The 10,404-nt window shown below is 44.1% G+C and overlaps 1 protein-coding gene across 1 annotated transcript; it reads right to left on the reverse strand.

Moving 5' to 3' along the window:
• Nucleotides 1–5,417: 5,417 nt before the first annotated feature.
• Nucleotides 5,418–5,811, reverse strand: LOC113259360 (60S ribosomal protein L34-like). Its single transcript, XM_044386272.3, has one exon. It carries the CDS (start codon nt 5,795–5,797, stop codon nt 5,444–5,446), a length of 354 nt encoding a protein of 117 aa, XP_044242207.1. The 5' UTR covers nt 5,798–5,811; the 3' UTR covers nt 5,418–5,443.
• Between the last annotated feature and the right edge of the window lie 4,593 nt (nt 5,812–10,404).

Here is a 10,404-nt window from a genome sequence, read left to right on the forward strand (position 1 = left end):
CCTTCCTTGAGTTCTGAGCAAGGTGAGAAGGTCAGAAGAATACATTTCCATGTTTCCCGTTCATATGACTGTTTAAAAATTTTAAAAAATTTATCAAGCCCTCAGTAGGTGACCCACACTATTCACACTATTCATTTGCTTCTTGTGACAACCCTATGAGAGGTACTATTATTGTCTCATTGATGTCACAGAGGCATAAAGAAATTAAGAAACCAGCCAAGGGGCGCCTGGGTGGCTCAGTCGGTTAAGTGTCAGACTCTTGGTTTTGGCTCAGGGGATGACCTCAGGGTCCTTGGCTTGAGCCTCGCAGTGGGCTCCACACTCCACGGAGTCTGCTTGGGATTCTCTCCCTTTCCCTCTCCCCACTCTTGTGCACGCTCTCTTTCTCTCTCAAATAAATAAATAAACAAACAAACAAAATCTTAAAAAAAAAAAAAAGAAAAGAAAGAAACCAGCCAAGGGATAAATAGCTAGTAAGTGACTGAGCCAGAATTCAACTTGAGGCAGTCTGTAAGCGTCCCTCTATGCTGCTGCTAGAAATTACTGGCTTGGTGGACAACTGCTGGTTAATTGTATTAGAATGGTGGTTGTGTGTGTTGGGGGAGATAGTAACAACCCAAATGTCGGATTCTTTTGGTGAAATGTCTTCCAGAAGTTTTAGTAACCATCCAGACCGAGGCACTCTCTATTTTTCTTGCAAATCTTTCTTCGACTAACCCAATGTGCTCAGATAACTTCAGTACATTGTATGTTTTAGCACAATGACTGCTGATTTGGGTCTTGATTTGGAAATTAAACTCTGGTTGAAACTGGTGCTTGCTGTTCATAGTAGAATTACCACATTTAGCTTTTATTTCTAGAGAATGTTGGATTATATACCCTGTGATTTTGAGAGGAAGAAGCCTCCCCCCTGCATATAATGTTAGTAGAAGATGTGGTTGCATTTGAAAATCTTTATGGAAGTCTCTGGAATTCTAAATAAAAATTCCAGGAAGGCTTGGAGGTTTCTGGACAGCAAGGTCACTTTCAGGGAAAAAGAGGTATTTTATTTTCTAGCAAGTTCTCAAATTCTAAGAATGGTCTATTTCTTAAATTAAATGTTAATAAGAAATCATTGTGCCACAGCGATGCTGTCAAATTATCTCTTTTTTCTTCATGTTCTCCATTGCTTTTTGGGAGCCAACTCTGGTTGGATGGAGAAAGTCTTGAGGGGAGCCCCTTTTTCTAGCTGTTCACCGGGCCTCTCTCTTTTTTTCCCCTGAATATGGGCCCTGAACTTAGATTAAAATATGGATATTCTTAAAAAAAATATGGATATTCTTGATTTATACTTTATAGGAGGATTGCTTTCATTTCCAGCGTGTAATTGTAAGTCTTTACTAAAAAATCATTCACCTTTTATACCTGCGTTTGGTCTTTGCTCCTCCATGGTGTTCTCCATCATAAAAGAATGGCCCATTTAATTGGTCAAGGATAGATTTCTTTCTATTTTTCCTAACTTACCGTGTGTCTCCATTTCATCCAGAAAACTGACAGGCCTGATGGCCCTCCCTGTCACAGAAGCTGCCTGAGCTCTCAGTTGACCAAATGTCAGTTACAGACACTATTACTGCCTCCAGATGGCACACAGAATCTATAGCGGTGAGATTGCTGGGCTTGGAGCCCCAGAAGGAAAAGTGGAACTGCTTGTATGCCAAGATCTCCTGGTCATTACTGTCCCCTTAGGGAGCCTGTTTCCACTGCTCCTTTCCCTTCCAGGCTCTCTGGGTTGGGTACCCTCAACCATTCTCTTCGTGTTTGTATGTGAACTGCCTCATGCCCAGAACTTCCCTGAGACCATCACAGTCAATCCAGACCAAAGGTCACTTCTTCTAAGAACTCGGAGTCTCCTCATTTCCCTAAGGCTTAGAAATATATCTAAGAAGACTCTGTAAATCCTTGAGTCCCTCCCAGCCACAGGGGGAATGTTGGGACTAATTCTCTGGGAGATCCAATGGCTAGTTCAGTCCACCCTCCCACCCAGTTTACCACCTATGAATAATGTTTCACTTATGTCCTCCTGCATCCTCATACCACATGTAATTCTAATCCAGCCTTCTCCTGTTGCAGTCCTCCTTCCTGACCCTTCAGGTATGTTCTCTAAGACCCCCAGACCAGGACAAACACACTCTTCTTCTGTCTCTACACCAGGCGTTCCTTTATACTCCATGCTCTAGTCGCAAAGCATACCCTGAGGACACCTCTCTCTGGAAGTGAGTTCTCTCTAGTTGTTTGCTAACTGTCAGCACAGAGAAGATGATCGTCATTGCATCCCCAGTGCCTAACACAGGCTTGGTGCTTTGTGTATACTTGTCAAACAAATGAATGAATGGATTGAAGCATCTGGAACATTGATGATGATGAGAGAGAGAAGAAGTTAAAATACGCAACAAGACTCACATCATCATTTCCAGATGGCTGATGCCAGTGGGATTTTGGAAACTTTTTTTAAGGGGTGGAGGGGCAGAGGGAGAGCAAGAAGGAGAATCTTAAGTAGGCTCTACGCCCAGCGTGGAGCCCAACACGGGGCTCAATCTCAGGACCCTGAGATCATGACCTGTGATGACATTAAGAGTCAGACGCTTCACTGACTGAGCCACCCAGGTGCCCTGGAAACTTTTTTTTCCTCAGACAGATCGGAATTAGTAAGGAAAGAATACAGAAGAAAGACATGAAGATGTGTTTTTTGGTCCTCCTTTCTGTGAGACGTCTCTAGACTTTACCTTCAGATATGTAAAAACAACCCTACCTCAACCCTGAAGAAATCTTTCCCCATGGCATCATTCAGGAGAAATCTGGAAGACGTGCATGTTGTGTGTATGGAGTGTGTGCGCGCGCGGAAGACGGGAGGTGAAGCAGGGAGTGGATGAGTGAGGAATGCTGCGGTGTACTGGTCTGAATAATCCCCCCCGACCCCCACATTCATGTCCAGCCAGAAGCTCAGAATGGGACCTTATTTGGAAATAAGGTCTTTGTAGATGTAATTAGTTAATATGAGGTTACACTGGATGAGAGTGTACCTAATCCCATGACTGGTATCTTCATAAGATGAGAAGACAGACACACAGACACAAGGAAGACGGCCTGTGAAAATGTAGGTAGAAACTGGAGTTATGCTGCCGTGAGCCAAGAGACACGAAGATTGCTATCAACCCCCAGACGCTGGAAGAGGCGACAAGGAATTCTCCCCGAGAGACTTGTGGGAGAGCATGGCTCTGCCGACGACTTGGTTTCAGATTTCTGCCCTCCAGACCCACGAGAGAATAAACTTGTATTGCTTTAAGCCCCCAGTTTGTGGTACTCTGCAGCAGGAGCCCTGGGACACGCCTACACAAGGGGAGTAGGAATTTTGTTTCATCTTGCTTGCTCTTTCTTAATGCTTACTTCCCTCACATGTTAAAGAAACATCAGTATCAGCTTTCTCCCCTTGTCAGGTCTTCTCTTTGCCTCCTATATCCACTGACAGTTTCATTTCAGTTAGAAGAAGAATTAAATAATCTCCTGCAGCAAATGGAACATAGACACCACCGCCATAGCTCTTGGTAGATAATTCCTGCTCTTCACTAAGTGACAGTAGGTACGCAGGACACTGCCTAACGCGCTCCACGCACAGTACCCCAAGTCCTCACCACAACGCTGCAAAATGGGCTGTATTATTACTGTTTCAGAAACGAAATTAAGTCTCAGAGATCACTTCTTGCAAGTGCTGTGATCTCTATGGACAAAGTGTAACGACGTACTTGCCGTCTGGTCAGAGCCTTTACCAACCATGTGTAAACAAAACATTTAAGCGTCCCTAACACACTTAGCCCTGAATGTGATAAAGAGGAAACAGCCATGTTCAGTCATTGCTTGCTCTCTGGTTTGCTTGCTAGCTCAGACATAACTTTAGTAACATGCAGGAAACGGGGCGCCCGGGGGGCTCAGTCGGTGAAGTGTCTGCCTTCGGCTCAGGTCATGATTGATATCAGGGTCCTGGGATCGAGACCCAGCTCGGGCTCCTTGCTCAGCGGAGAGCCTGCTTCTCCCTCTGCCTGCTGCTGCCCCTTCTTGTGCTGTCTCTCTCTCTCTCTCCCTAATAAATAAATAAATAAATAAATAAATAAATAAATAAATAAAATAAATAAAATCTTAAAAAAACCAAACCATGCAGTAAACACTTCAGATGTTCAAGCAGGTGTTCTCCCCTTCGTCCACAACTCCGAGGCAATTGGACACGATACTCGTACATCCCCAAGCCGCCAGCAGACGGAGGCTGTGTGGACCACCTGCCTCACTGAAGGTGCTCTCCTCTCATGCTGCGGGGGGTGGGGGGGGGGCTCTGGCGTTGGTGCCCCGGCTTCGCTGTGTCACGATTGTCACCTGACAATCAACGTGGTGGCGATGGTGTCCCTGCCTGCCACGCACACAGGTCGTGGTGGGCTGGGCATTCCCCCAGTCGTGCCTAAGGACTGGAAAACTGCTGTTCCAAAAAGAAGTTGATGAACATGAAGGAAACTCTGAACCTTCCTGGTAGAGTTTAAGGTAAAGAAAACGTCATTGCAAAAGGATGTTTTTTGAAAAGCTTTTCGTGGGTTGATGAATACATTTTTAAGAGCTGAAGTCAGTGGAAGCATGTAGGAAATACATCATAGTATGTCACATAACTGAAGGATTGGAAGAGCCATCGGAACTTGTTTCCCCCTCTCTGTCAGGTTCACACCTGACAATCTGTCTGGAATTACAGAATGTACTTCTCCCGTACGCTCTGGGACGCCATCAGTATTTCGTTTTCACTCACATAAGTCTTTTGTGTGTGTGCGTGTGGATGAAAGTCCATTGAAGTGTAAAGTCTGACTCTCCTGTTAGAGAGGTCCAAACAAAATAGAGCAGTGAGAAGTAGGAAAAAATATTTAAAAAAATCCCCTGACCTTTCACTTGGGTCTGTTAGCTTACTTTGCTGACAACTTTGAAGATGCATATCTAATTGCTCTCTGGGAAGAAGGGCAGGGGTGGGTCATGTGTAATCTCAAGGCTGAAATGGGAGATTCACCTGCTAGTCCCATGTTCCTTTGCAAAGACGAGGACTGGGACTGGTCTCTCCTGGACTGTGAGATATGGCAGGGGACTTTCGTTTTCCCTGCAAAGGCAGCCGGTTAGTAGTCCTTCCGTCGGCTGCTTTGCCAGTTGGATGGGAAAGACCCGGAGGTCTTTGGACCTCAAGTCCCTCAGGCACCGGACCTTTGTCCTCATCACTCAGAAAAGTGGACTCCTAAACGAGGAGGAGAAACCCTGTGTTTTTCCTGAACCAGGTTCTTAGAAAGAACAAAAGTGTGCCAGGTAGCAAACTGTGTTCCTGAAAAACGATCTCTATGTTCAAACTATTGGGGCATTTTTTTTTTATTACTCAAAAAAGCTTCATTTTTTATTTATCTTTCTGACTCTGTGCTTGTGCCTTCAACACTTTCACAACGATTTTCTGCTCCTCAATAAGGAAAGCACGCTTGATCCCGTCACGAACACACTTAGCACACATGGAACCACCATAGGCCCTGCTGACGTGTTTTGTCGTTTTAGACAACCTCATAAGGACTTTAGGTCTCACAGCACGAACTCCTTGAAGTCGGCCTGGCCGCACGCCACATGCAGATTTTGGTGCTTTCCCAACCTTCTTGGTATAAAGGTAAATGACTCTATTACCAGGGGGTCGGGACAGCCTAGTTTTGTTCGAGGCTGTATTGCAGGACAGCCTACGACGGTGGGTCAAACGCTGGACCATCCTGAATGCCTATGGACGCCGTCCCCGGAAGAGCTATTGGGGCATTTATTGTTGCAACTGGTACTTACTTGCTTGGGTTTAAATGTTAACCTGTTGTTGATCAATCCAAATATATTCTTTCATTTAGGAAGTATTTATTCAGGACCTTCCGTGCTATACTATAGGAGAATATATTTAAAAAGCTAATGCTTGGGGCGCCTGGGTGGCTCAGTCGTTAAGTGTCTGCCTTCGGCTCAGGGCGTGATCCCAGGGTCCTGGGATCGAGCCCCACATCAGGCTCTTCCGCTATGAGCCTGCTTCTTCCTCTCCTACTCCCCCTGCTTGTGTTCCCTCTCTTGCTGGCTGTTTCTTTCTCTGTCAAATAAATAAATAAAAATCTTTAAAAAAAAAAAAGCTAGTGATCCTGTTGTGAAGGAACTTAACAAATCCGATTTGAGAGTGTGATGCAGGGCGAGGGAGAAGATGTTGGTTTTTGCCAACATTTACTGAGTGCTTTCTATGAGCCAGGCCCTGTCCAGAGTTCTTTGCATTCATGAACTCTTTGAATCTTCAGAAACTCTATGAAATAGTCCCATTTTTATTATCATTTTACCAATGCAGAAGCCGAGACACCAAAAGTCAGGAAACTTGTCTGAGGTCAGACATGTAGTAAGTGATAAGAACATGCCACGAACTCAGGCAGGCTAAGCACAATGTCGTAGTAAGTCTCAGGCTGGGCAGACACGCACACATATCACCGATAATAACAAATAACTAATGGTCGCTAACAATACGAGGGCAGGAAGATGACAAATGGCGAGATCATTTTGGGTTGGTGTGGTCAAGGAAGCCTTCATGGTATGAAACCAATATTAGCTCGAAACAAACAATATCATCCATATCATCTCGTTGGACATGTCCATCAGCCTATGGGAGGCTCTGAGAAGCACACAGAAGAGAAACTTGTGTTTAAGCCATTGTTACTCAAACTTCATGGGCTATGAAGACTTCCTTTTTCTAGGTAATACTTAAACAACTTTTGGGACACACTTTAAAAAAAAAGATTATTTATTTATTTGAGAGAGAGAGTATCAGGATGAGCCGGGGGAGGAGCAGAGGGAGAGGAAGAAGCAGACTGTGGAAGCCCAGCTTGGGGCTTGATCTCTCTGAGATCATGACCTGAGCCGAAATCAAGAGTTGGACACTTGGGGCGCCTGGGTGGCACAGCGGTTGAGCGTCTGCCTTCGGCTCAGGGCGTGATCCCGGCGTTATGGGATCGAGCCCCACATCAGGCTCCTCCACTATGAGCCTGCTTCTTCCTCTCCCACTCCCCTGCTTGTGTTCCCTCTCTCGCTGGCTGTCTCTATCTCTGTCGAATAAATAAATAAAAAATCTTTAAAAAAAAAAAAAAAGAGTTGGACACTTAACCAACTGAGCCACCCAGGCGCCCTGGCAGACACATTGTCAAGCAATTTTGAAAATGTTAGTTTAGAGGAACAGAATCTATTTTAGGGCCACCTACTTACAGAGACTGTGACTGACTTCTCTGCCTCTGCTGTCCATAGCCAGAAAGGATCTGATGAAATTGCAAGGGGACGGGCCCCTGGAAACTTCTACAGATAGGGTTTATAGGATATGAGTGGAATTCATGAAAACTTGACAAGTTATCAAGTTTTGTTTGCTAACTAATCCTCCTTTCTAGCCAGGATTGTATTATCATCAATTCTAGGAAGGGCTTAGATTAAACAGATGGTCGTCTCTGACTAGGCTGAGTATTTACTTTATAATCAGAAAAGACAGTTCCTTATATTCCCTGGTCTTATCAGTGTATCCTTAGTGCCCCAAGAACACTGTCTTCTTTTGAAATCATTTTTAGAAGATTGTGTCCGTATTTCATAAGGATTATTTCATGGTCCAGCTGATCACCTGTAGATATAATCATGCCCGATGTCTATTAATGGCTCTTGTGTTTTCTTTTGCACAAAAACTGTACAGCCTAGAGAAAGCAACAGATATATCCCAACTCTCACTTTGTAGATTTGTTTTAAATGATGTAGGAATTTACATTTGTTGAGGACCTAGAGACCATGCTATGTGTTTTATGTATGTTTTCTAATTTTGATGTCACAACTACCCCAGAAGGTAGGTGTTACTCTCATTTTAAACGTGAGGAAATGGAGGCTTAGAGAGATCAAATTATCTGCCTGGGGTTAAGCAGCAAGTGATAACAAGGGATTTGAATTCTGGTCTGTCGACCCCAAAGCCCACACTTTTAAAACTCTATGCATTGCTTTCTTAAAAGGGGAAAAAAATTACTAAAGATTAAATCTTGCAATACTAGAATTTAAAACATTTCAGGCAATTGAATCAAAGATCCATCGTTGCTTAGATGACTGAGACAAGGCAATAATGCATATTCAAATCCTATCAGCTAAAACTTAAAAATTTTCTGCTAATCTCTCTGGCTTAGTTGAAAAAAAAAATCCCATTGTGGACTGTTCTGTAGCTAAAAGCTCCCTGTGCAGTCATTACTCAAATGTCTGTTACATTCTAATGGAGGCAGGACTGAGTCTCTTCCCTTCTCTGATGGGATGTTACTTGAGAAGTGCCTCTGCTTTTGGTCCTGCTCTAGGACAGACGGTGAGCACTGGCTGAGAAAATGTCTGGAAATGTAAGGGGTGTGCGTCTGGGAGGCACCAACCTAGGCCTATGGTGGAGCCTGTGAAAGACCAGAACACCCTTCCAGGGCCTGACACAGAGGAGCAGAGCCATCACCAGCCAGAATGAGGGCTTCGGGGGCAAAGACGCAAGGGAGATAAATGATTCTTATTTTGTTTTTAGGAGCTGTTTCCTTCACAGAAATTTCCGACAGAGCAGCAAACAGAAGATCCACTATCCTCTGCTCTAGAGTAGAGAAGGCTAAGCCAAGGTCATGGGCAGCTGAGAAAGAGCCTCCATTTGAGCAAAGGATTGAAGGGGTAATCTTTTATCCAACCCTGCAAATAAGTAAGTACAGAAGGTAACAAATCTGTTTTAAAAAAATGTAAAAATGAGTTTGACTTCCTAATATGAAATCACCAGCATTTCTTCACTGCGTTTCCCCCCCGTATATTCTTTACATTCTTACCCACGTGAGCATGGCTGTTTGCCAGACTTCTTGTCATTGATGAGGGGAGAACTCGCATCTCTTGAAAGACCAACCCATACCAGACAGAATGCTTGGTGCTTTTTGTATGCAGTCTCTTTTAATTGCCACAACAATACTATAAAAGCTATTACTGTCTGGAATTTTTTTTTTTTTAAGTTGGCTCCACACCCAGTGTGGAGTCCAACATGGGGCTTGAACTCATGACCCTGAGATCAAGACCTAAGCTGAGATCAAGAGTCTGACGCTCAACTAACCAAGCCACCCAGGTGCCCCTGTCTGGAAATAATTTTATAGATGTTCAGTAACTTCCCTGAAGTCACAGAATAATTTAGTGACTAAATCAAGATTGGGACCCACTTTTGTCTTGAAGGAGAGGAAGAAATTTTCCTCAGTCCCAGGTTCTTCTAGCTGGACTAAGAATTACATTTACGTGAGACAGGTTTATAGGAGAAAAACGCAAAGCTTGATTATGTGCCCGTGGAGGCCCAATAATGAAATTGAGACCTGAAGAAATGACCAAGGCAGGCCGTTTTATGCTCTTTAGACAAAGACAATAGATCTGGGAGGAATTGACAGGACGAAGAAAACTTAACTTTGGAAGCTTCAATTAGTAAAGAATGCTAAGCAGAATTTGGCTTGGGGTAGTAAATTAGTAAAAAGTAAGAAGAGTTGTTTACACAGCCTTCTTGGCTCTAAAGTTCCCATCTCTGGTGACAAGGATGTCTCTACCTCTTGGTACAGGAGGGTACATGCCACATGGGAGATTTATCTCCTGCTTTCAGGGGGACAGAGGAGGGTCTGAGGGTCCTTCTTACACAGGTTGTCACTTAAGTAATTTTATTTAAAATAATCAATATGGCTACATAGCACATTTTGGGGCAGCCTGCTCTTGGCCCCTACAAGTTTCCAAAGCTTATCTGCATTCTGTTCCTTTGTACTCGAGAGCTTTATCGGTGGTTGAGCCCTTACAGAAGTTCTCACGGCTTCTCTAAGCAACATCCACTGGCAACACCGGTCTCTGACAGAGTCCGAATGCTCCTGGAGAAATGGAGTCTTTTTACATCCCAAGTATCTAGTGCAACTTCTGGTACATAGTAGATCTTCAATTGCTCACATCGGCTTGACTTATTTCACAATGTCTCAGCTACGGTCCCAGGGACATTTGAAAATCGTGTCTTGGGGCACCTGGGTGGCACAGCGGTTAAGCATCTGCCTTCAGCTCAGGGAGTGATCCCGGTGTTCTGGGATCGAGCCCCACATCAGGCTCCTCCGCTATAAGCCTGCTTCTTCCTCTCCCACTCCCCCTGCTTGTGTTCCCTCTCTCGCTGGCTGTCTCTATCTCTGTCGAATAAAAAAAAAAAAACAAAAAACAAAAACAACTTTAAAAAAAAGAAAATTGTGTCTCACTGTTACTTGGAAAACCACTAGGGTCTCAATTTTGATTTTGATTTTATGATATCAAATATCCACAAATGTTAAA

The sequence above is a fragment of the Ursus arctos genome, unplaced genomic scaffold, assembly GCF_023065955.2.
Source record: "Ursus arctos isolate Adak ecotype North America unplaced genomic scaffold, UrsArc2.0 scaffold_13, whole genome shotgun sequence".
NCBI classification, from domain to species: Eukaryota; Metazoa; Chordata; class Mammalia; order Carnivora; family Ursidae; genus Ursus; species Ursus arctos.

Excerpts from the sequence above, each read along its gene's own strand:
- LOC113259360 (XM_044386272.3), bottom strand. The coding sequence starts at position 5,797 with ATGGTCCAGCGTTTGACCCACCGTCGTAGGCTGTCCTGCAATACAGCC.